This window comes from Rhea americana, unplaced genomic scaffold (genome assembly GCF_003343005.1).
Source record: "Rhea americana isolate MKP2758 unplaced genomic scaffold, rheAme1 scaffold_30, whole genome shotgun sequence".
Lineage (NCBI taxonomy): Eukaryota > Metazoa > Chordata > Aves > Rheiformes > Rheidae > Rhea > Rhea americana.
Window position 1 is genome coordinate 3099525 of NW_028186424.1, and position 27332 is coordinate 3126856.

General features: G+C 37.0%; 1 protein-coding gene across 4 annotated transcripts in view; it reads left to right on the plus strand.

Moving 5' to 3' along the window:
* The window catches only part of SORCS2 (sortilin related VPS10 domain containing receptor 2), a 360885-nt gene that overhangs the window by 251412 nt on the left and 82141 nt on the right, over positions 1–27332 (plus strand). For all 4 annotated transcript variants that reach the window (XM_085309605.1, XM_085309606.1, XM_085309607.1 and 1 more), the window contains exons 3-7: positions 3463–3627; positions 7089–7162; positions 17598–17662; positions 19660–19778; positions 24702–24791. In XM_085309605.1, the coding sequence (XP_085165731.1) occupies positions 3463–3627; positions 7089–7162; positions 17598–17662; positions 19660–19778; positions 24702–24791 (513 nt within the window). The remainder of the gene's footprint in view (positions 1–3462; positions 3628–7088; positions 7163–17597; positions 17663–19659; positions 19779–24701; positions 24792–27332) is intronic.

A 27332-nucleotide genomic window follows, 5' to 3' on the forward strand; every position in this document is an offset into this window, starting at 1 on the left:
TTTTTTTTTTTTTTTTTAATTTCTGGAATGCTTTACTTCATATATATGCATGGTATAGTATTTTTAATTTCTACTAGAAATCATTTTTGCTCACTTCCCATTGATCTATACTATATCCTATTTGTTCTTATTTCCTTGACAATCCATACAATAGGTTCTTGAAACATTCTTTTACCTCCATGTAACTATTACAAGTTATGTATCTGCRTCTGATCTGAATATACACATGTATGTTATTGTGGTCATGGGAGATTAAGAAGTGAAGTTGGGGATAAACTGCATAATGCAAAGTTACAGTTTTTCTAAAAAGATTTTTAGAAAATCTGACAGGAGGGAGGAATGTTAAATAAAGTTGTTTAGAAGTTTGGGTGAAGTTTAGATGTGATGTATTCTGTTTTTTTGGAGCCAAAATCATTCAAGCAAGTAGTTATTTATTTTGAATTTAAACCCTCAGCAATTTCTGTTAGTCAGCTCCTCTGTTAGTATGTCCCAGTTACATCTCTGCATCAGTCACAAGCTCCCTTGTTGGTGAGAAGCCTTGCTACTTGTTCTACTTCCAAAGTAAATAAAACTTGTTATAGAAAGCTTTTAACGTGGATACAATATTTACTCTGGAGTATTTTCTTCCATAAGTAGTGTTCGCCAGYGGGCAAATCTGAGCACCCAGTGTGTTGGCTGTGGGAAGCAAATCTGTATGCTTGGTACGTAATGATCAATTTAAACTACTGAAATATAAATCAGAACACTGAGGAAAATTCAAAAACATTTCATTAAATGATTTATGATACTTGTGTGGATAAGAGTATAGTTGGGGACTCTGCCCTGTATGCTTCAATGTCCACAGTCTTTAGGCTAACTTTCTTCTCAGAGATTAAACTCTGAAAGGTGCATAGCTCATTTTTTTAACTGCAGCATTAGCAAATCTCAGTATGTTTGCATTCATTATATTTGGCATTTTGCTTATGACTTCAGTTTCTAGAATGATGTTATTGAATGAGTCCTACCTTTCATTTATTTCTGCTTTCTGGAAGCTGTTTTTGAATCTACATAGCACAGGAGAAATTTAGACCTACACTCAAGGATCATTAACAATGAAAAACATTCCCAGATTTATAAATTTAATTCCTTTATTATATTGAARCCAATTGTATTGAAGCATAAGATCCATTAAGCAAGACGATGACACTGTRGTCCAGAGATTACCGTTCCACTCACGTGYTGTCTATGCATTTTCCAAAGAATAYACCACACTGATTTGTTCTCCTAGCTGTATACRTTTTTAAAGATGTTAACAGGAGAGAATCAAGATAATGACATTGACAGAAAGGGCTGTTTGGACTAGAAAGCAGAATCCAAAGGTAATAAACTTTCCATCTGGATTTAGTGGCATGCTGGTCCCAGTGCCAAGGCTTGGAAGGAAGGGTATCACTGCAAGTTGAGCATGAGTCTCATGACCAGCCTTGGGCCCCATCCACGCATTCACATGCAAGGATGTGCCTAGACACAAGCTTTGGTATGAAATGTGGGGCTCACGCTGCAGCTGTATTGTGGAGGCTGCTTGGTCCCTTAGCCCTGGACCAGATCCTTCTTCTTGTGATCTGAGCTGGTCAGGAACCAACAGGGTTGAGCATTAGGTAGCTCAGTCAGCAAGCATTTTGAATTAATTTATTTCCAAGAAAAATGCTAGTGTTTTGAGTCTAAGTTGCAGCTGCTAGGGTGGCAAGAAAAGTACAAGGCTTTGCGCTGGACACTCCTTTCCACCCTGCGGTGCAAGCAATGGCACAGGGAAGCCATTCAGCTACACTGAATTTGAGGGTAGTGTTGTGCCCTTTGAAGAAAAYTGATTTCTGCATGAGCATGTTACAGGAATCTTTGGATGCTGTATCTGGGCCGTGAGCAACATACTTGGGCTACATATACTAATAAACAGATGCAGTTTGAAGAGTTCAGAAAAGGGAAAAGGAAGCCATTAGTTGCAATGGAAATAACAGATTACATTTATGAAGGTGTCGTTTATACAGACTTTCCAATAAAAATGACAAATTTCATACTCTTGGGTAAAGAATATAATTTAAAATGTGGAAAATTTTAGAAAAGTTATGGGCTTTTATTTTGTTCTCACACCACTATGAGAAGTAGATTTGGCATAATGTGTGGTTTAGTGCATGGTTTTATAGGTGGACCATGAATTCTGAAGTATATGTGAAACGCTCTTGTTCAGCAAAGTATTTCAATGTGTTCCATGTTAAATAGGTGAAAATTTTACAGAAATTAGTAGAACTGTGTATGCGCTCCAAGTACATGCTTAAATAACCTGTCAAGTTAGAGCTTGTACAAATGTTGTATTTACAGCTTTTTCCCAAGAGTAATAGCACAAAAAGCTCAATCCAGCTGTCATCTCTACATAATTCATTAGAACTTCCAATTTTTTTAAACTTCAACTCTACTTCAAAAAAGTAACTACATAAAAAAAATGTACTGTTTTGTCTAATGCATTTGCTTGTATGTGTTTATATTATTGTAATTCTTTTTACATAACTGGCTGCCATTTATGTCTATTAGCACTTAACTCTCACTGTATAGAAAAGTGATTGGGATTCTGTGGTTTCTTCTGCATCATTTGTTGAATAACATCGTTTTATTGTTGAAGTGTGAGCCAAATAGAGCCCAGCTGGCCTTTGAAAATCCACGTAGTGTTTGTATGCTAGCTGCTTGCAAGCTAGGCCTGAAAAGATGATAAAAATGGATCCTCACAGTGGCATTTTTAGAACCACACTATAAGGCACTGGCAAACTGCRAAGGCTGAAAAAGTTGAAAAAAGTGTGACTGATTAAACTATATGAGGAGAATTTCTTTGTTATTGAAAGCCTGCCATTAAGTCCACACAAGGAGACAGCTGGAACTCTTATTTTGTCTGAGTCAAGGTATTAAATGAAAATGAAACACAAATAAATGATTAACGCGTTTTTCTGCATCAAAACAAATTGCCATCTTATCCAAAATGTGGCAGCAGGAGAAGAGTGGTGTAGCAATGGAGGGATTTTTTTAAACCACTTCTTTTTCTTGAGTGATTCTTTTAATTTCACTATAGCAGTGATTATTTGTAGATTTAATATTTACAGCCTCACATGAAGTGATTTTTATATATAGACATAAAAAATGAGTCTTTGTCAAATCTTCTTTGTTAGTCTTGAGATTTTTGCACATGGCTTCAAGAACCTTGGTCAGTTTGGGGTGATTTGAAATAGAAGTTATAGAGTTTAACATTCCCAGATTTGGTGAGGAAATATCAGTAGGACCTGGATGTGCTTGTCTCTTAGATACTTTGGAGTCTCTTATCCACAGAATTCTCATAAATAAGGTATGTACAAAATCAGACATTTACAGAAGAAAAATAAGTCTATGTTGTCTATTATATAAAAAATAGGCTTCTAAATATAAGGATTTTTTTTTCTCTTTTAGATAATTCTTGTAAGTTCTTCCCATAACGACCGTGACCAAAGTCTTTTCATAAGTATGGATGAAGGAGCCACTTTCCAAAAACAGCCCATTAGTTTCTTTGTGGAAACTCTCCTTTTTCACCCAAAAGAAGAAGACAAAGTACTTGCTTACACCAAGGAAGGCAAGGTAAAGCTCACAGATACTGTATTTTTTTTAAAATATAGGAATTATTCCATTAAGATGATATGAAACAGTTGTCATATGCTAATTACTGTTGAGTTTTATGAGTTATATATATTTTGTGAAATATCATTTGTCCATTAGGGAACCATATTCAGTTTTTTAGAGGCTTATCTGAATATTTATTGTATGCATCTCCAATCTCTTTGTTTTTCAGTAATTTCAATCCTAACATTTGCAGTTGACATGGATATTGCTAATGTAGTTAACTACTGCCTCWGAAATGTGCTACTCCTTATAAAGTGACCATTAGCAATTGTTCTTTAATTTACAGTGTAGTAGAAAGTTTATGAAGCTGAAATGCTGCCTTCAAAAACCGTTCTAGAGATGTAAAATAATATAAAATAAAATATACTTCTGTTTAGTTGTAYAGCAGAAGAGGAGCTTAGGACTCACTGAATCTGTAAAAATACCGAATAATTCTTTCCCACACCAAGTATTTATACCAAATTCAGATTCCGAAGTTGTATCACGTTGTTGTAGATTCTGAACCTCTTTCAGCTTGCTTCCAATTAAATTATAAAGAGCAATGTCAATTTTCTGCATGTGTTAGGCTAATCATGGGATGACTGAGCACATAATCCTGTAACAGTGTAGTTCAACTCCTTAAAATGCCAAAACTGAAGCTGTGAAGTCACTGGGATTGTGGGCCCAGTAGTGATCTTGAATCACTTCTGTGTGTACTCCTGTTTTAAGCTGCAATTAAGTAGGCTGTAGGGGAGAAATAATAGAATGAAAATCATTAAAAATCAAATTAATTCACAAATTGTATGGACTGTATTGCTTATTTACTTACTGGCTTTGATTATTAAATCCTAACACAGYTAACTGGTATGAATGTGACAAATACATGTTATGTGAACAAAAGACTTGAGGAAAGCTTATCTTATGAAAAGGTCTGTTTTCAGTTAGGCTTTTGTTTCTGGTGATAGATAGAGTTCCTGAACTGGGTATAGYCAAGACGATCAAATGGCTCAGAAAAGGTAATTTGGGTGTAATGGAGTATGGTGGTATTTGGGTGAGAAGTGTATGCGGAAGCTGACCAACCACAGTAAGTGAGTAAAAATCTGGCTGAGAAAGAAAAGCGGGCAGGAGCTCAAGGTGAAGCATTTGTATAGTGCTTTGCTGAGTTATGCAAGATAGGGAGATTTTCAGGCATTTTGTGCTTGGATAATCTTCCAGAGGGAGTGATACTATTACTTGCCATACTTAAAATGTGACTGGACAAAAAACTACAAATTACTGAATAAAGAATATTCTGCATCAGTAGTAGAAAGGATTAGGTGATCTGACAGACTTTCTCAGTCTATCAGTTTGACAGTTAAAGGAGATAATCATAAAGATTTACTGGACAAGTCCTACAATCTTTGTTTAAGTTGTATAGGAAAATAGGATACCTTTGCCTATAACTGGATGAGTCACTTGCTTAAATTTTGTGTGAGAGCTGAAGTACTTGGCCTAGCAGAGAGAGGGAAATGAAGTGATACAGGCAAAGAAGGCATTGAAAATCAGACTGGCAACTCGGCATCAAAAGMGGTCACTGTATCAAAGTCAATGGTCTTGAGAGATAACGTTGATCTGAGTTTGGCCAAGGGCCAAACTCTGGATTTTCTAACTTTACCTTGACTTAAAGAAAGTAGTATCASAAAGTAACATGATGTAAGACTCAGCAGAAGCCATTACCTCCTATTACTCAAATAATTTCTTACAAAAGCACTCTTGAGAGTACAGCCAATGCAGGATAGAGTCCTTAATAAATAGCAGTCACTGAGGCTTCTCTGTCTGCTGGAGCATCATGGCCTTTCACACATACGATTTGATTTAGTGCTTACTTTATATTGCAAAATCTGCAATGTTCTTTCATTCAGAACCATAGATTTTATTTAAATAAAGCTGTAGCCTCTAGCTGACACTCTAAATTAATGCAAATCCAGTCAATGTAGTTAGATTAATCCATTTACTATCTCAAATCTATACTTTCGTTTTCTAGCTACCACAATAATAATGAATAACAATCACTTGTTCACTGAGTCTATATACATGCTTTTTGATTTTTAAAACTTGACAAGGACACAGTAGATTTTAATTGTTTGTTTGGAAGCTCTGGGGATGAAAAAATGGCCCAACTAAGTAATGCACTTTCTGTTTTTTTAATAGAGTGACATTTATTGCACGGGTGGCACTTAACAGAATTAAAACAATTGAACTATTAAAATTAAAAACAACTGTTTGCTGACGAGTGGATGTTGAGAAAGTTACCTCAGTCTTTATCTTTACCTGTTAAATATTGCTGCTTGTCTGTAGCAAAATGGAATACGTAATAGTTTTTTTCATTTGTCGATAAACCTGTGCAGTTAAGAAAATATATTTCTTCCAGTTCTTGTAAGACTCTGCCCTGCCAAACAATCAGTGACTGAATAGGTGAATTATTATCACATGAGAGTGGAATAGTTTTACTGGTATTCTTTTTTCTATTAGAGATGTTAAGGGAAAACCCATCATATGTAAATTGTATCAAATAAACAATGCATGTAGATATTAGCATGTATTAAATCTGCCCTTTAAAAATTCTGGTAGATATTGCTGTTTTAAATGGAGGAAAGATGTTATGAGGGCAGACACTGGAGGAGGGAGGTTTCTGAGCAGCAGTTTATGTCTTGCTTTATTATGCAAGATATTTATTATGAAAACAACTTTCATCTGCACTGTTGATATCGATCCTTGTCATTCTCATTCTGCTTTTACTGTGGATGAAGCGCTCAGAGGCGAGGTGGAACCATCGTCTTCYCCTTCCTCCCGGCCGGCTTCTGCCTCTCTGCTGAGTGACCGTTTCTCAGGGGACACAAACTGATATCTATGAAGCAAGCACTTAAGAATCTCTCTCCTCATCAGATCTCTTAAGCATTTTTGTATATTTTAGCTCCTACTTGAGCAGCATATTAAATTCCATTGGCTTATTGACTTAAAGTATATTTGACTGAATAAGGGTTTAAGCATATGGAGAGCATTTGTGCTTGTTTGGTCACTGAATGGGAAGAAGGTGAAGAAAAGTGTCTTTGTACACTCCCTCTAACCATGCCAGGATCAAAAAAATGTGATTCAAAATGAATTGTGAATTGTTTTCACGGTAAACAAGAAGACGCTGAGTTTTGTTCTTTATAGATTATTTTTCAAAAGATTTTCTCTGTTTCTGTTGATTAAAAAGATGTAAAGGTATTACTCTGAAAATCTGAAAATATTGTAGAAAATTCCTGGAAATGATTTTCTTTTATTTGTGTGCAGTCTGTAATTTTAATAGTGACATAGGCCCTGTTTTTTAAGAAGTACATTATGAACAGTTTCCCATCATCTGATTTCTCTCTCTCTCTCTCTCTCTCTCTCTCTCTGTATGTTTTTTTCCTTTGTAGGTTTATGTGTCAGTTGACTTGGGGAAAAAATGGATCCTTCTGCAGGAGCGAGTTTCAAAAGATCATATTTTTTGGTAAGAAGCAGTTATTCTCCCAGCAAAAATGAAGAGCAGAAGTATTTGATTCTAATCAATCACAATGTTTTTGGAAGTACTAATACTGTAAGAGCCTTAGCAACACTTGCAGTTCTAGTATGTCAACATTCCTACATCCACTACTGCAAATTCATACATGTCAGTGCTCATACTTAGTGTCAATGCATAAAGGGTTTACAGGTCTGGATGTACGTTCCCCAAGATTTAGAGAGAACTTCAAATGTTCAGTGAAATTGCTCTCATTTTACTCGCAAAATTGATTGTTAGAAAGGAGAGCATTTTTTTGCAAAAAAAAATTGGTAAAATATTATTTGAGAAAGATTGAATCAGACGTATTAAATACAGTCATATATAAACTTACACTATTAGGGAAACAAATGCAAAATATGACTTTACTGAGTATACAAATATCAAGTGATCTTATTTTCATTTCAAATATCTTACAATCTCTCAAAATGTTTAGAAAGTGGTCTTTGCAATTTGAGAAAGTGTTTGAAGAATAAAATGCTTTTTTATATACTAATGAAATCAATTTGCAAAATGTGTAACTTCTTTGACATTCAAATGAACATTTTTCTTTTGCCAGTGATTTTAATTGATTTTATTTTTAAAAGTAGTCAATTTGCCCACTCAACACTTATTTCTATTGAAAAAGCCAGAGAATTCTACCTTTCACATTTTGACTTCAGCACATAACTATAGATTGTGCATATCTGATGACTGTAACATCACMAATAACTGGGGCTTTTTTGTGACAGAATTAGCTGTAACTTGCTAGACACTTTCCTTTCCTAAGTGACTTTTGATCTGGGTCTTAATTCCAGAGGCACTCTAATCTGTGTTAATTGCAGGAAGTATAATTATCTGTGTGTTTGTGGAGTGGTAGCTGGCTTTCAGCAATACTTAGTGGTTTGCTAGTGGTATTGCCAGTCCTGAAATGGATTTACCTGATTTCAGCTGCCAGATCTGCTACGTGTTTGGCATTCATGTTGTTCTCCTTCCTCAAGCAGTTGCTCTCTGCTTGCATTGAAATGGATACTCATTCTGGCAAAAGGCAAAGAAAAAAACACAAAAAACAGAACAACAAAACAAGCTTCTGATGTAGAGGTTGCATTTTATAAAGTATACAGAACTGTCACAATACCTGCAGATACCATGGCCTAAAATGCAGCTTGGCAACCAGTCCAAATACGCAGTGGCATGGTGCTGCTGGGGAAGCTGGGCAGRACGGCGGCTGCGGCACATGAACAGGTTGAGCTGTGCCAGGCTCTCCTGTTGCACAGAGCAGTGAGCACTACGACCTGCCCTGCCCTGCTCACCATTGGCATAATTATCCCCTGGACATACTGAGGCCATTTTTTTCATAATTCCAAATGGTTTTTTTTCCAATATGCAGCCTGCTTCCAGTTCATTCTGTCAGAACAACCCATGCTTTGACTGTAGTAACAGCCATCTGATTTACTCCAGTTTATGTCAGCCTTTTCTGCTGAAGTTCTGGAGTCAGCCTAATCCTTTCTGCTTTCTTGCTCCTGCAAAATGCAGCCATGCCCAAGAGCTTGCCTCCACACAGCAACTGAAGCTTCATAAGCAATACCCATCTCTTAGCTACCATGCCAGGGGTATAATGATTTGGAAGTGACACAGTGGGTCAGAAGTATCACATCTGCCTTACAGAGCAGTTTTCTTAGGGCAGATATGCAGGGTGTTAAGTCAGGAGGGGATTTGGCTCTCTCTCTTTAATTAAAAAGCATTTTAAATGTATGCAATACAAAACCCAWCAAACTCAGTAAGAGTTAAGAAAACAATTGGAATCCTCTCTCCTGCGGAGCTGTTTAATGACGRTTTGCTTTTCTAAGTGTAGTTAGTGCACTTAAATTTTGAAAACCTTAACATAGCATTGAAATAAATAACAGTTTTGCTCTAACTAAAATAATAAGTCAGTGTTTCTTGTACGTAAGAATGAAAATAAGTGGATGTTTAATATTAAGCATAATATTAAACAGCRTATTTGGCTGTGTTTCAGAATACCTTTCCTTAAATCATTCCAACACAATGGGAGTGAATGCTGAAACTTTGATAAAAATACTTTCAGTTTTATTTCAAAGTCMTATTTGTTCATAAACGTCACATTCCTCTCAAATAAGAGTAAGAAATTGCAAGAATATTTATGTTTTTAACAGAAATAATTTCTATGTTTTTGTTCCTTCATTTTCTTTGGTTTCTCTCAAGAACTGTATCAACTAGCAACATCAAGRATTTTGGGGTAGAAATTTTAGTGCCTCATTAATGCCAAATGATCGTAAACTTCTTAAAAGCCTAAGAAATAAAGATTAAAAATATGTTTTGCTTCTATTATCATGTGAAACATCACAATATATATTTTGCAGAATTTGCTTTGAGTAGAGGGTTGGACCTTTGCTCCAGTGGAAGTTACTGTATGATTATGTGAATCTTTCTACTTTCCTATGGCCTTCACCTCTCGAGTTATCTGAGTGCTAGATAGAAAAAAAGTATTTGTGCAATTTTCAATGGGCTTTTTCATACCTTAACTATTAGGATACTTTCTGCTTAGTCCAGCATTATTTTCTTGACAGTGTGCAATATCTGATGCTTTAAAGATAGGTGAAATTAATCCAAATTAATTGCCCATTTCTCTATCAATGGAGGAGTGTGTCTTGCTGCTATTCGTGAGAAGTATTACATTTCACTGGGCAGATGTTTATTCTTTGATACCAGTGGAGCTTTGCCATTGTATACTAGTTGATGATAAAGCCTCAGATTTTTATTTTAGCCTGGTAAATATAAATATTATCCATCATAATATTTTCCAGGGCTTTTTTAAAAACAATTTCCTCCTGTGCTTCCAGCCGCAGCCAGATCTTCATGCACATCCCTTTTCTGTTCCTTACTGAAAATACAAAAGCAATTAATTTAATGGAATATCTTTTGTATTTATATTATGGGGAGATCAGTGGGGCCTTAGTAGTTTAAAATATTTATGTTCAGRTCTTCACTGTATGTTTATAAGCAGTATATTCAAATATTCTTCCAGACTGTATCTGCTTTTCAAGGATTCTGGACCATCCCTGAAGTATTTCTGCAGATTTAACATATGACGTTCAGTCTTTCAAGGCAGTGGAACTAACTGAAAGATTATTGATATCAGTGGAATGATCTATATTTTAGGAGCGAAGAATATTCTCTTCCCCTCTCTCATTTAGAGTAGCATCTTCTTCTGTCTCTCCCAACTTTATCACAATTTCTTTATTTATTCTTTTGCAAAGGAAACTCAACAAATCCTTCCTAGCAGTTTTTATTCTCTAGCAGCTTAAGAGGCGGGGCCAATGGGGCTGTAAGGCTGCAGATAGATGTAAAGATGGTTGGAAAATGTCCATATCATACAAATTCCTTTCTTTTGTTTCATTTGCTTTCTCACTCAAGTTGAAATGAAAAATCAAAATATAGAAAAAAAAGCGTGTTCAGAAAACTTTTGTATGGAAGTACTGAAAATAAAAGCTCTGACTTTTTCATTGAAAAGCTTCTAAAAAAATTAAAAACAAAATCTTGAAATGTGGATTTGAAATTTATTGCAGAAAATCAAATATTAAGTAACAGTATCATTCAAAATGGAACTTTTAATTTTGTATCAACATTTAGAAAATAAATCTTCTATTTCTTTATAAATATTATCAGGGAAGTTTCAAATCTTTTCTTGTTTGTGTGAAACATTTCAATTTTGAGCAAATTCTTATGCTTTAAGAAACTCTGACAAGTGGTGCACACAAACTGCAATGAACCGTACAGTACTGCCTCTAAAGCAGTGATTTCTATAGAAGTGATGTTATAGAATCTAACCTTTATAAGCGTTTATTTTCTGCAGTTCCTAAYGTATTTGTAGGAAGGAATGAAAAGAGATTGCTTTAGAAAGAGTTGCTGAAATATCTCTGCCAAACATTAAGCACCCACACTTCACATAGTATGTAATTGCTTGCTTTTATATATCAAGCCCCCTCCTTCTTTAAAAAAAAAAAAAAAAAGGGAGTAGTATATTACATGGTAATAGTTCAGAGTAAAAAAGAATTTTGTAATTTGGGATTCTTCTGGCTCTGCAGCTATTCTTTTCTATCCCCAAGGCTTATGCATCCATTAAATTCCTTTTGATTTCTCAAAATAGAGCTTAGTAATACATAARTGAAGAATAGATTGTGAATCAGCTGTCTACACTAGTGCAAATATACTCCAGGACAGCAAGGCATGAATCAGTAATTACTAGAGAATTAGGCTGAGCACATTTTCTTTATGACTCTGTCCAGAGCCTTAGAAATATTTTATCCTCAATTCACTAGAATATGTGGATCTTGTGCTATAGATATCTCTTATTTTTAGATACAGGCTCTCCATCTTCATGAGGGATGARAAAATAAAAATAAAAAATGATGAGTTTATTTGGGTACAGCATTTGTACTCGGGAGACCAAAGTTCTGTTCTCATCATGAAATCCCGTATGAGTAATCAATCTGAGCTCTAGCCATTAATGTCAAGTGTAGTGAGTTCCTGGCTATTCAAGTGTCAGGTGAAAGAGTGGGTTTCAGAGATGTTATGCCCTGAAGGGAGGAGAAATGGAAAAAAGATTTCATTGAGCCTTTAACAGTGAATTTTCTGTGAAAGGCGCTTGTGTGGGAAGCCAAGAATCTGTGTGGGCAGTCATTCTTACGTTTGACTTAATCACTCAGGATGATATTTGTTTCTGCTTCTGTGCGGTGATCAATATCACAAAGCACTCCAGCTCTGCTGTTTGGATCAGGGTGCCTGGAAGAATGCTTTTATTAAAAAGCATTTAAGAATAAGGAGTAAATAAGGAACAGCACACGTTGGCTGTGCGTGGCATGGACTGTGTTGTCAAAGGTATGTCTTTCAAAGCAGCTATGAGGAAGGCAAGGCCTGAAACATAAATCAGTCGTAACTCAGACATATCTTGCATAAATCAAATTACAATTTTGTTTCCCTGAGTAACCAGATTGCCAGCAGTCAAATATCATTTTAAGTTAGTGAGAGGAAACATTTGCAATACAGGATTAAAAAAATACTGATATTCTTTTATGCAATAATGTGAAAGTACCTTTTGGTCAAGCGCTTCTATAGCAAGCCAAGAACATGGTTTTGACTTGCTTTCTAAGCAATAATGTGAATTACTGGAAATCAGTGTTCAGTCTAAACTGGACACTTGTTATCTTTTGAATAACCTTCACACAAAGAGATTATAGGAGGGCCTATACAGAGGAGACCTGCTAGTTTTCAGATGGCCTTTGACTGGAAGCTACTGCACACCAGAGTGTGGTTTGTTTTGATTTTTTTTGTTTGTTTGTTTCAGATGGCATGTTTGAGGGTGTGCTTTTATCAGCATGTATCCGAGTGAGCTGGATCAAATATTTAACAATGAAGGGACCTATTTAAAGGAGAMTASATACTTAATCTGTAGCAGACTCTACTTTATTGGTGCTTGTGGGCAATGACTGCCCTGCAAAATGAGCCCAGAGTCCTGGAAACACAAAAGTGTTTTCTGTGGGAAATAAAATATAAAATCATAACTTATATAAAAGATTGATGCTTGTGATTCACMTTTTGAGACTGTAGTGTTATACATCAGTGGTGATTTTTGTTCATATATACTACATAAGTATCAAATTTTACATGAGCATTAGCATGTTTCTAATACTGCATGTGACTGAAGAAAATAGTGGGGCAGTTTATGAAGGAGAARGGCAACTGGATAAAAGCAAAATCATTGCCAATTTATTCCAAAGGTATGATAACTAGAATTCTCATARAGGAMCACTTAGAATTGTACCATTCTTATTTAAAAGTATAAAATGCATAATGTTCATTTCATAGAGTGTATATTTGTRCACAGACCAAGGCATGCACAGCCCACTGCATTGCACTCTCTTTATGCTGATTTAACTGCTGAAATCAGTGAAAAATTAGGTCATATGATGTATGATCTTTCAGGAGGACTTCTCTAAAAGTCTAAAAATATATATATAAGAAAGAGCTCCAGTGTCCCTCAGGACAAAYTCAGGCCTCCACTGTGTGTATGTGGGAACAAAGTTGTCCTGATTTGCCACTGTCTTGCGTCGTATTTTATTGGATGCATCTTAGAGACATAAGTAGGGTGAAACATGCACAAAGAGTGCAACATAGCTGAGCCAATTTAAGGTTCGTGAACCACCAAAAGACCTATCTTGCTGCTTTTCTTCGACAGGATTGGTGCCTAACTACCTGCATGATTAGATGATATAAGAAATAGAAAACTAATCCTTCCAAAAAGTTCCTAAATTATGTTCTGTTGGATAAGTTTTCCAACTAATTAGTTTAAAGTCAGGCTGAATTTTCAGTAGAAATTTTAAGGATTTAATTTTAAAATGTAGAAAAAATCTGAACCAGAAAACCCATAATTTAGTGGTCAACCCTCCTTCAGTSATGTAAGACAAACAAAAAAGATTGTCCCAAATTGCTGAGATTTGAAAATTTTAGTTGAAAAACACTGTGGGGAGAAAAAAAAAGGAGAATTGTCACAAAGGAACACCAAAAACCATGCTGCAGTTGAGAAAAATAACTCCTGGGGAAGTACATGTTCTACTGAAAGCCTGAGTTTTTGTTTGAAAAAAAAGTGTTGGTGGTGAAATATCAACTAAAAGAAGGAAGCTCCTGTCTATTGTGTCTGTACCTTATAAGCTGAAAGAGGTCCTGTTAGCTCAGAAGCAATAAACCRGGCTTTTAAGATTGTTCTCTGTCATTTTCATGTTTATTCTTTCTCCTGAAATAAGGGATGAGCTTTCGAGTGGRTGTGTGGACAGGATCATAACATCGGTGCAATATATTTCTTTTGTATTAGTAGTAACTTTGTATATGCAAATGCAAATAAATTGTCCTAGATTTGTCCCTCAGTATGAAAAACTCATTGCTGAGCATTCCATTTAAGTGYTTCATGTACAGTTTGTGTTTCTGTATGTGCTTCTTTTTTTTTTGCTCATCATTTTAAGAAAGCTGTGCCTCATGGGAGGAGGGACCTAGATTGTGTTAATCCTTCGTAGTGTGCTACTGCTTTTCCTTTGATTCATGCTCTAAATACAAATGAAATAAYAGTATGGCTATTTAAAGTACTGTTGCCATAGGAGTCCTCTGAAATGAATGGATTAGTTTATTCTTCAGGGATATTGCTTCAAATTCTCTGCACACTCAGGCAAATAGCTCTGTATTAGTTATACTCTCTTCTGAAGATTTTTTTAGCAACCACAATAGATGAGATCTTTTTTCAATAAAAAAGGACTATTCCAAAGCCTTTGTAATGCTGGGGAAAARCACTTCAAAGTTGGGAAAGTCTGCTCTATAGTTCACATTCAAAAGTTGACTTTAAGGGTTTAATGTCTTCAGTGAGTGCACAGAGAGCCTCTKTGGTTGTGTCTTGTCCGTAGAATTAGGGTAGTATAAAACACAGCGTATTTCTGAAATGTGAATATTTTTTCCTCATTTTGCTTACCTAACTTTAGCATTTCAAAATAGATAAACTGTGCACTTGCAGAGTTCATCTCACCTGTCAGACATATCTAAAAGTTAGATATCTGCAAGTATAACTTAATGAGCATTTCTTCTGGCAGCTTTGAGGCTTCTCTTTTTGTATGGTTACCCTTGTAGAGTTACCTTAGATCAGTTACTAGTGCTGTTACCTGGCAAGTTCGGTGGGACATCTGAGGCAGTGTGGGAGAGGCAAGAGTGGTGACACAGAGTGGAGTGGCTTAATCTGGCACAGCAATGAGAAGTGCTTCTCAAACTGCAGCCTGACATTGTCATCCTAATCCAGGATGAATCCAGGGATTCTTTTAGGAGGTGATCCAGCTGGTTGAGGAAGAGATGACTTGCTCTCTGGAAGTAACTGTTCCCTGTTAAATGAAGGATGGTTTTAAATGAGGGATAGGGAAAAAGTCTGAGCTTTAGGGGGAAAAAAAATTATTACTTTTTCCGTGCTAACCTGAGGAAACCTTCCTTGTGRTTCATTCACATCTAATTAAATAAAAATATAAAGGGGGAACGGAGTCTGAGTTGGGAACTTTTCGGCATACATGCAGTCTTGTTAAAGCTCTTGCATTAAAGGGTTACACTGGGAAATGGTATTAGATGCTACCTGTGCCGATGCCCCTGTTTCAAGGAACACAGTAGAGATGAGACCATTGTCATTTCTGACCTACTGAAAGAAATATGAAAAGGTATTGTATTGACAAATACAAGTATTGACAAATATCTCAAACTGTGCTTATGGAATCATATTGATAAATTATAGATACAAGAGGTTATTTTGAAAGTATAAAAAATTCCATCTTTGCATTATTGATTCTGATTAATATGTCAGATTTTCAATTAGAAGATTTTAATCCTGAAGTTTCTGTTAGATTGTGGTTCAAATGCATGAGGTCCCTCACAAAAAGTAAAATATTCAACCAAACCTAGTTTTTCTTCCTTCAGAAAGCTGACTGCAGAGTTGATAGCAGATTTGATTTGGCATGTTATGAATACCTAGAAAAACAGATACAGTCTGCACTGTGAAAAAGTTCACAGATCCTTCTGTCTGTTCAAATGTATTCTTATCAGGCCTTCAGTAAGTAGATCTTGTCTGACTTGATGTGTTGCCTCCCAAAATGCTAAAATAGTTTATGTTTCAGAGACTAATTTTGTAATAAATGCAGGATTTTTCATTCTATTTATAAGGAAAAAAATTACCAAGTAGCAGTTTACTTCACATCTCTTGGCTTTACCTCCTTTTTAAAAAAATAGTTACCGCAAATGTAATGTTCTTCCCTCTGATATTCTCTGTGCCTTAAGAAYTAAATTGGTTTTGCCACGAGCCCTGATTTGAGATACCAAATAGCKTTTATGATTTAATTTCCCTCTTTTTCCCACTTAGCCCAATTTGTCATTGCATGTTTTGGCACATGCCAATGTTAGCTGCCAGCCAGTAATATGGTCCTAATTCTACTTTTTCCTTATCAGGAATCATATTTAAGCCCTGATTGCACTGAGCTGCAGACTGATGTCAAATATAGATTTGATATCAGTCCTTCATAGACCTGGATTTCAAGTTACTCTTACCACTCTCCCCCTACATTCTCTCCCTCCTTGACTGATCATTTATCTTATTGCGGAAAAATAGCATRTATTTCTGGTTGTTCTGCAGCAGGAACTAATCCAGTCTCTTCTCACTGGTCTGCATTCCCAAGGGGCCCCAATTACTGAGTCTGAGTTTAGCCATTCCTCCTAAATCAGTCCCTTTSAAATCATTAAACAATGATGTCATTTCATTCTAAAGTATACCTTTATTGCATTTTATTATTAATAATTGCATCCAACCCATCATTTTCTCTAAGTACTGAGTGGGTTTTCGTAGTATCTRCATTCAGCTGCACTTTATCACTCAATACATCTCCGTCATGTGTCTTCAGTCCACATCTGCTGCATCTGTGGGCTCTTCCATGTTTGCCAGCCATGTGAAGAGTAGTGTTGGTACGGGAGTGTGGCCTGATTCTGTTTCATTTTGTGACAGCACAGCTGTCAGCTCAAAGCTTTCTGTACAGACTTTGCCTCACTAATGATGCTGTAAGGGCCAGGATAAAACATAGCTGTGTCTGCCATTCCGAGGTTGGGATGGAARCCCTGAGGGGTTGAAATCTCATCTTTTGCCTGAGCATATTTGACATGGGAGATATTAAGAGAAAATCAGTCTGTATTCCCATTACAGCTTTTCAAAGTTAAACTGCAGCTTGATCAATTCTGACWGAATTTCCATCTCTGAATTTCATTCTCAAAATTATTCTGCATTTTCTTCCTTTGTCAAAGCAGCATCTACTGTTCTGTGGAATATACTTACCAAAGATGTGTCAATTACTTATGAAAGGCATGCATCAAGTCAAAGAAATATCTAATAAGGATGAAATCTAGGTCTTTTTTTAGCACTAAATCTGCTCTAGAGTTTCARATGTCAAAGCTAATTGTAAAAAGATATGCTAACATTTAGCAGTGCATGTAAGTGTATGTGTATGTATATTTATATCAATGTATGCTTATGACATGTTTTTTCAGTTTCATACCTATTTCTGTTTTCTGCAATTGATGTTAGAATCCTGTTCGTGTGCATGTCCCAATAGAAGAGATTCTAAAAATATTTRAGAAGAAAAACATAATGCCAAGAACAGAAATAATATTTTCCATCTAAATGATAGTAATATAGCATTATAAATGCRGTTTATTTTAATTGCCTAGCTAGGATGTTGAAGCTGGTTATTATGAAATCCTCTCTTTTTTTATCCACATAATTACTATTCTGTAGATGGCTCTGCATAACTTGATTATATTATGTTCTCAGGGCCGTTGCTGGAGTTGATGGAGACCCTGATTTAGTTCATATGGAAATCCAGGACCCCAGTGGAGGTATGCAAATGAAAATGTTATCAATTGATACCCTAGTGGATAGACATTTTTTTTTGTTTTAGAGAGTACTTTTGAWTTTGTTTTTAAAACCAGCCAGAAGAAGAATTGTGCATGTCAGAGTCTTGTTCTGTGTATCTGTAGTCAGCAAAGCTGTCCTGTTATGTAAAAATACAGTATAATTTAAAATTTGTTTTCCATTCTGAGACAAATTGACGTCAAGACGCTATGCTCCATTGAAAAAGTCCATTAATAGTGCAATTTGTTCTAGCAGTTAAGCATTGAACATTTTTTCCTGATTTGCAAATAAAATTGGCAATGTAGTATTAGTGCCACGTCTATCAAAGTGAATTATGGTATAGGTCAGTTCCACTGAACTGAGTAACTTCTCCCTGATTTTCTGAGATTTTAAATAAAAACAAACAAACAAACAAACAAACAAAACAAAACAAAAAACCCCACAAGACTAGCAGTCAGAATGTGGTAAATAATCACCAAGATTCCTCTATTCGTGTAATTCTTATTACCTCTTGCACCCTTGAAAGATAATTTAATTCCTTGATCAACTTAGTTCCTATTCAGTCTTAATTAGTTKTAAAAGATGAATAATTTGTTATTCCACGATTCAGTAGCATTTCTTCCTTTCAGCCTTATAAAAAACCATCAAGGTTACCATGTTAAAATTTAGATGACAAAATTCTTAAATCTTTAAGCAGTGAGAGGCCTTGGTGAGCCCTCCGTAGCCCAGTGAAGTGCTCTATTTGRAGGCAGTATAAAAATTTAGAGAAAAATTTAGAACTTGGATGGAAAGTTTTGTATTTAATAGAAAAAGCAACAAAACTTTCATGAAATATTTATTTCCTGGCTGAGTCCTATACACATGGCTTTGTGCAGTTAAGGGCAGTACGAGCATTGCCATTGATTTTAGTGGAAGCAGTGTCCTTCTACTATGTGTCTAGCAAAGGACTGTAGTGCTTGTCCTGTGAATTACRAATAGCTGCAAGGCATTTCGATGGCCTATTGCTGTGCTTGCTYAAATATCCTTGTGATGATGATTTGGAATGAAGTGAAAGAACTTGGATTGACCTGTTCCCTCTCAAACAGGTCCAGATTTTAAACCAAGTATTTGGATCTAGCATGTCGGTTTGGCCTTTTCTAATAAAACATCATAAACGATGGAMTGCATTCCCCATCATACTGCAAAAGTAATGAAAGACATGCATAGCAGTGTATTATTTGCTCTTTCATACTGTTTCTGGAGGGTGCTGAGCATTAATGGTCGGTGCACAGGATCACATATATAAGAATTTTCCCACTTTCCTCCCCCCATTTTGCGAAAGTGACTCAGACACTTTGTACTCAAAACCTTGGGAGGAAGAGCATTAATCTAGGAGAAGGTCCATGTGCCATAGCTGGTGTAAGGCCTGAATATTGATTTTGCTCCYTCTGTTTGGTAAGAGCAGGTTGTACCAAAGCTGCAGCAATTCTTCCCTAACAGCCTATGCAGAGAAAGTAACTGGAGAGGAAGAGAGGCTGTAGCATTCTCTGATACAAATCAGTCCAGGCATTTTCAGCAAGCTATGAACACATAGTGAATTCCTCTCCCAACAGAGAAGTTCCAGTAGTGCATGGTAACCTTTCTGCAGATCTTTCAAAAYAGGCTTTAAAATTCTATACATTGAGTCTGATTCTTTTCTCACCCCCCTTCACAGTTTTTTACTGGGGCTGCTCTGTTGATCTCAGTTATGTTGTGTCACACTGCCACTTCCCCAAATGAGTAGTTAGGTTCTGTGTGTAGGTTAAGTGAGAGAAGAGTCTCCTGCTGTTGTCCCTGCTCCTGAACATCTCATTCCCTAATCCTCAGTCTCTCTGGATGAGCAATAATTTTATAACTAACTTGACTGGCAAAAGCAGTGGTTTCCCTACGTGAATAACATTTTATACTGCTTGCTTCTTTTTCCCTTCAAAGCCCTGTCATACATTTCTGTCTCTTTCCTCAGGTTATCGTTACATCACTTGCCAGATTCAAAATTGTTCTGATAAGACAATGACAGTCCAGTTTGCTGGTGGCACTGATCGGGATTCCCTGACTGTGCAGGATGACTACATATTTCTTCAGGTATATGCCACTTTCTGGAGAGAGCAAATTTCAATTTACAATTAAAAAAAGTAAACAGCAGCAACACTGTAATTTAACAGGTTCATGAATTTTTACATGGATCAAAGCATTCCTTTATTAGTCAAAAGAAGATGTAGCTTTAATCTGTACAACCAGTTGCTTTTTTATCCTGTTGATTTTAATTAATCTCTGACCTAGTTTTACCTAGAGTGACTAAATTTTCAAGTGGATCATTGGGCTCAAAATTACCTTTTATACTCTTGTATGTTAGGCAGAATGCAGCCCTTTTGTTTTTATGCATAACATCCTTTTCTGCATCCTTTCCAACACCTCTATACACAAAAAGATTCCTGAGAACAGTATCCTGGAAGATCCACTGACAGAGTAGTGGCTCGACTTCTTCATACGGATAAGCCTGTGAAGAGGTTTTGTTGTGAAAGAATTACACAACTGTCCTCAGCAAGTGAAAGGGTGGAATCACCATAGCTGAGGAGCTTAGAGCAGCTTGAGCTGGTCCAAATTACATTGGGGCTATTTCATTTCCAAACTACAAGACCTGGGTGTAAAAGCAGGGGTTGGAACTCTATCAACCTTCTGGCACCAAGTACAGCTTAGTCACATTTGAAAATTTGTTATTATGAACTTGGGACTAGATGTGGTTTTGAATCTTGTCAGAGCTGCAAACTTTTCAGAGAAAGACTATTATTTCCTTTGTTTTTAAGATTTTTCCTCAAGAAGTTCCTTTTCTCAGTGATTGGCTATAATTCTTCCCTTACTTTGATACCGCTTGCTTGTTGCAAGGCTTGTCCACTTACTGACTCTTGCAAGAAAGGAATATTGAGACAGTGGACATCAGATTTTTTAAAAAACTTTTTCACCTTATCATTGTTTCTTCCAAAAGGTTCTGTAAATTGATGCAGAGACAAAGTATCTGTCCTCTGCTTGTTGAGTGCAGCAATGTTAAGGACTTCTGTGACTTGGAACACTTATGACTACAAAGAAAGAGCAAAATTGATTTGGAAAAGTATTTTTGAATAAAGTAGGCATTTCTCAGCTCAAGTCTAGCACTCTTGGCAACCATTTGCTGAAAGGTAATACTGTCTGTAGCTCCCACAAGGCACATTCTAAAATCCATTTCACTGTTAGAAGATGGTGAGAACTGCTGCTCACTGTGTGGCCTTCCATATTGCTGTGCTCAGCAAAACACATGTTGCTTCATCTTCAGGCATCTGCGTTTTGCTGGACATCTTGTATAATTGCATCAGGTGCTGTTATTCTATCTAATGCCAAACATTGGTAGMTACAAAATGGAAGTGCAACTTGGAAACACACACATAAAGTGATGGATGAGCACTACCAGCAAACTTATGCCGTTGATAATGTAGTCTTGTCTCTGGAAATTTGAGACGTATTATAATGCTAGTAGAAGATATATGCACATATTCCACATAAAGGGGAAATATCTTTAGTCTTCTTCTTTCAGACATAGCTGCAGTAAATCACAGTMATTTAATATAAATCTCATTTATTGCTATATGGGTTTACAGTTAGGCATGTCTGTATTAGTGGAGGATAGAAGAGATCTCTGGGATTGCCTTGTCATTGCTGAAGTGCAGCCACCTCAGAGGTGTGATGTGGGACACCATTCATCTGTTTCAATAAACCAACACAGCAGCTGCACATCTGAGAAACAGCATATTTTTGAAAACACATTGAAATTTTCTTAGTATTCAGCTAAAATATAGCTACATGAATCAGGATCAGACCAGGCATTGCTCTTAATATCATAGTAATATCTATCAGAAATAAGATGGGACAGAATCATCTGTGCAAAAAAAGAGGAGAGTTTGAGACTCCTAGCATCACTCACATACCCCAAACTGTGCGCTCATGAATCAGAGCATTGCAGGTCTGTAGCAGTAATCCTGTCCCCACTCTCCCTTGGCCTCCACGTGCCCAACCTCTGCTCTCCCCCTGCCCTGAAGGAGTTCTGGGGTACCCTGAGCACAGAGGTGGGTGTGCTCTGAACATGAGAGCAAGAAGATAGCACTGCTGACACATAGCTGGCTGCAGCTCTGTGAGAAGTAGTTCTGTGTGTGTGTAAGCAGACTTGTATCTGCCCTAATTTCTTTTTATGCCATTTTCCGTTGCGTAAAAGGACAGTAGCACAACATGGACTTAGGCCTACTATCCTCAATGGTTTGATGAGTACCCACTTGCAGTGCTGCTTTAGCCATACTTCCTAGCACTGCTTTTGGTACAGATAGTACTTAGCAACTGGACAAGAGGAGGTGAAATAAAATCAGACTTTTACCATCTTAGAAGATTTCAACCCCATTTCTTTACTATGTCTATATCCACGAGGATCAGGAACCTTCTAATATTGATTTATTTTCCTCAATTTACACTGGCTGTCAGATAGTTTCAGAGGTGATTTTAGGAGAAAGATTAAAGTTTTGGCACTGTTTTAAGCACCGACCAGCCTTTGATGTCAGTGGGGCTTGACACGGCTAGCTAGTTCAACTCTGATTCTCTGCTGCCTTGCATAATCTTTATCCATCTTACCATAGCATGACTGAAGATGAGTGACATAAAATAAGTGCATCACGAACATGAAGGCTATGGTAAGATGGGTAAGACTGATATTTAACATTAATTCAATAAATAGTGAACTTTTTGCTTCAATCTGTCATTTAACAAATCACATTACTAAAAGGCATCATGTTTTCTCTACCACACAAAAGGAATTTGGTTCAAAGGAAGAGTGAAAATGATTACAGTGTTAAATACTTTGATATCTTTAAAATATTCAGACTGGTAGATCTGCTGTCATGCATCAACTCTATTTTAACCAAGCAAAGTCGAGTCTGCATGCTCAGCACAGGTTGTTTTTCAGATCAAGTTCCTTTTTTAAAACACATACTTCTTTAAGTGTGTGATGGCCTACAGCCAAGTATTGTTTATTGTGGCAAACAAAAATTGATTTAATCAGGAGCTTTACCTAGCAATTAACTGCAAAACTTTGACTTTATATTCCTTTTAGTAATATGGAAACCACAGGGAATCTGTGTTTGACGAGTCTTCCCTGAATGAGATTCATTTTTTAAGGCTTTCTTTTATAAATGACATTGAGTTGCTGACTTTCATTTCACCATCAGTTTGCTGTGTTTGCTTGCTTCCTTTGCTCTGACGTGACTTATATACGAAGTTGAGGTAGAGAAAACTGAATATGGAAGAGTTTATGGTAACCTTCCCCTTCTGCTTAAAAGAGCTCCTTCTATTTTAGTAAAATTTCGTTTGACTGCTAGAACTAGACAGGATCCATATTTGTAAAGGAAGCAGAAAACTGCTATAAAAATATTTTTTCCTTTCACAATGGCATTGTCATTGTCAGATGGGTCATTTTATTTTTTCCAGTTCAGCAGAATAAGCTCTGAGAAGAGACAGAAAAGAAACTCTGAATAATTATTCAATACATGTGGTTGTGATTAATAAAAAGTCTGAGCCTTCCATAGATGAATCATTCCACCTTTGGCAGTTCAGGAAAAAAGCAGTGAGACTGGGATAGGAGTCTAAATAAATTTTCTAAGTCAAAGTAAGGAGATTAGTCTGTTTGTGCTTCTATTCCAAAAACTGATTCGTCATGGTAACAACCACAGAAGAAATTGTGTGCGTTTTTTTTCCATTTTCTTTTTTGATCAGGCCATTCCTGTAAAGCAGCCATCTTTTATCAACCTAGTGAAAATGGCTAAATAGCTGATACCTAGCAGATCTCCCAGAAAAGAAAAGATGTTTGAAAGAGATGTGAAATATTATTAATTAAAGCTTAAAACTAGTTTTACTTGATGGTACTCCAGAGGCCTAGTTGGAGATGTGCCGAGTTATACCAGCACATATTTTGGTGTTTTGTCTGTGACTGGAAAAACCTAGGGAGACCATCACTGGAGCATTTTCATCAGTCCTTATTTGGAATCTTCCTTTTGCTACTTTGGAACAGTATTTGCATTGATTTTTTAGTGACTAAGATACAAGTCTTTAAGTTACCAGTGTATCTGCTGTAACACAGGGAGAAAGGTGCTAATGGATAATATCTCTGCTGCTGTTCCTTTAATGCATGTTTCTGTTTGGCTTTCTTTGGAAGATGAAAATCTTCAGAGAACTCCAGGTATTTTACATAAGGCCTAATCTTATCTTTGGTTGCACACACAAGAAAGCAGATGAAATATGTTTTTTAACCCTCTATATCAGCATGGAATTGTCTTCAGGACATTTAATTAATTTTCAAACTAGCTGTTTGACTAGTGGTGTTAGAATTGCATCATCTTCTTTCATGCTATATGCCAAGGACTTTCACTGGGAAATGTTTTATTCTGTGTAGACAATATTAGCYAAATGGTGATTCATAATGCAGTGCATAAATCTTAGCGTGACTTACTCAGCCTTTTACGTTTGGCTTTGAACAGCGCTGTTGGATACCACTTGCTCTTGAAGTACCTAGTATTTGCTGCTGGCATGTACTCTTTCTACCCCTTCCTACCTATGGGGCACTTCGGCCCAGGTTTCCATGAAACGGCAGAAATGTGAGAGGCTGCTTGGGGCGAGTGTACAGAGATAGCAAGAGGGGCTGAGATGGCGAGATGCTAATGTCTCAGGTATCATCCAAGACTGCCGAAATGGAAAAGGAAGAAGATAAATTCCTTTTTCTTCTTAAGCGGAGGAGAACAAAGGAGTTTGAATCTATTTGGAGTCTATTTTCTCACAACTTTCTGTTTATTCTCTTAAGCGTAAACGGTAAATTAATAGCATGCAATAGAAGCAATAGATGTGTATTTAAACTGCAATTTCAAAAAAAAAAAAAAAGATTTCTGCCATTACAGACTCCTTAGGTTTGACATCACAGTGTTCTGTTTTTCCTTTCTATAGACAACAACAGCAAATAGGACCAAGTATTATGTATCTTACCGTCGAAACGGCTTTGTGCAGATGAAATTACCGAAATATGCACTGCCAAAAGTAAGTATGCGCAATACATTTTTCCGTATATTTTTATTATTCAGCTTCTTACTTAAGTCAGATTTTTTCTTTGCCTTTTTAAAGCCTCATTATTCTGAAATCACGATTTTATAAAGATTTCTGAGTTTCACTTGGGGTATGTCCTCACACTCTTGTTTCAAGCCTTGCTTCCACGAAATGGCATTGCAATGGCAATGTGACAATATTGAGCGAGTTTTCTTTCAAGAGTCAATTACTTTTTAATTAATTTTAATTAATACGGCGCTTTCTGATACAACCACGAAAGGCATGTAAGCAAATTTTGCGGGTTGATGGTGCTCAGTTTCCTTGACGAATCTGTTCCATCACTTTATGTATAGCTGGGAGGCTCCTGCAGTCCTTAGGAGCAGAGACTTGGGGTGCCAAAGACGGACCTGCCGTAAGCCCGCGGAACCGGTGCGACCCTGCACTGAGACCTCCTGAGGTCCCCGCGACCGCGTTTCCTGCCGTCCTGCGACTCTGGCTTGCAGAAGTGCCTGAGACCTTTTGTCTGCGCATGTTTTAACTGCGCTGGTTTAAGTCACTGTTTTGCTAATGAAGGGCAGTTGAGTACGTCCTTGTTTTCTTGTTATAAAGCAAAGAACGTGTTTAATGTTGTTTTTTCACCTTTGTTGTTTCTTTTATCTAAATTGTAGTCTGAGATCTTCTATTTTTAAGAATCTAAAAAAAAAAAAAACTGAAATCAAATCCTCAGACACTATATAGCACATTAAAAAAAAAAAAAAAAAAAAAACTTGAAGTCAAATCCTGAGATACTATTTGAACAAGAATCTGAAATATCTGTATGTTCCCAGCAGCATTATGCAAATAGCTACATATTTATTTATTTGCTTGTTTTGCCCAGAAATGTTTAACCAAGGACAAGCAAATGTATTAACCCATCCACGTAATTATTTCAGTGTTTATAAGCCCTCTAAAGCAGCCTTTATGGTCTCTTGAGGGAATTTGTAGCTAGAAAAACCACAAGAGAATATAAAACCCTAAACATGAAAATAAAGGGGATCTGTATCATATGCAGATACGTATGGGTTTAATCATTAATTTCGCGGGAACAGAGTAGGAATTAGGGAGTCGGTGCTTTTGTGCTGGGCATGAGCGGCAGGGCTGCAGCAGCAGCGGCTCCCAGGGRCCCCGAGCGGGAGGAGGCCGTGAACCGCTCCGGCCGGCCGCAGCCGGCTCCGGCCAGTTCCAGCCGGCTCCGGAACGGCGGGAAACGGCCGGCGGTGCGCCAGGACCCCCTGCTCAAACATGCTGAAGAAAGAGCAGCAGCCTCAGCAAGGAAAGGAAGGAGACATGTGAGAAGGCTACTGGAGATGTGCTTTTGGAAGGAGGCACCCTCGGGGGGCTGCCGCCCAGGGCAACCCGCGCCGGGGCAGAAGAAAACAAGTAAGGGAGCCGCACACAGGAACCATTACRCAGACCACCCCAGCTTCCTGCACTGCCTGTCAACTCACTGCAGGAGCTGGAGGGATCGAGTTAACGCACAGCAAAAGCAAGGGAGTTGCAACTAGGAAGGGCRGAGGAGAGGTGTTTTGTTGAAGCTGAGCCTGGGGAAGAGAGAAGAAAGGTGTTTCCCAAGTGTTTAATTATTTATTTTCTTTCTTTCACAATACCCAAATCAGTATTTCAGTGGGCGTTTCTTCCTTTCACTTCTGGATGGCCTGTGCAAGAATCTGTACCTTTCCATTGCRGTTTCAGTCTCATTCACATCGATCTGCTGCATTTGGCCTGGGTGGTGGTGGTAGTCCCTAGCATAAAGTGTTGTGATTAGAAGATAGATATTAGTTAATATCGCGTATGTGGATGAGTGCTTCAAGCATTTAGGAAAGTGAATTATTTATAGGAAATAGGATGTATACTACCTCCTTAAACACACGGACCACTCTGATTTAAATATTGATTGCACAGTAGCACTATATTAATAARAGATGTTATTTGGGTTGAGATGTAGCTATCTGACACATCACAATAAATGGAGGCCTTTGGAGCTCAGAACTRAAGATTGCTCTCCAGTTCTCGTAGGCATCCATATTTAAAATAGATAAACTTGCATCAGTTGTGAAGAACAGGAGCAAGCATCATTTGAGGACTGGAGACAAGGCAAACAGTATAGGACTTAGAGATCTATCCCATGTAACTTTTCTTGGTCACAAAACAAATTTAAGAAATTGGTTGCTGTCATTCTTTTCTACCACTCTTTTACAATTTCCTATGACCTCTGTTGTGCTCGTGGAACAACACTATAAACCAGATCAGAGCAGCAATCTAAGTGAAAAATAATTCTGCAAAAAAGTATAATTTGTTTTTCGAAAAGAAAGATCAGGAGGCAGCTTGACTGTAGTAAAGAAGCCTCCCTGTGCAGATAGAATACTAGTTCTTAAAAAACCTTCAATTGAGAAAGACAGACCCATAGCTGGGAGCTGAATCCAGACACATTCAGATCAGAAACTCAGCATAACTTCTTGTTGATTAAACATTCAAAAAAGTGCCAAGGAAAGTGAT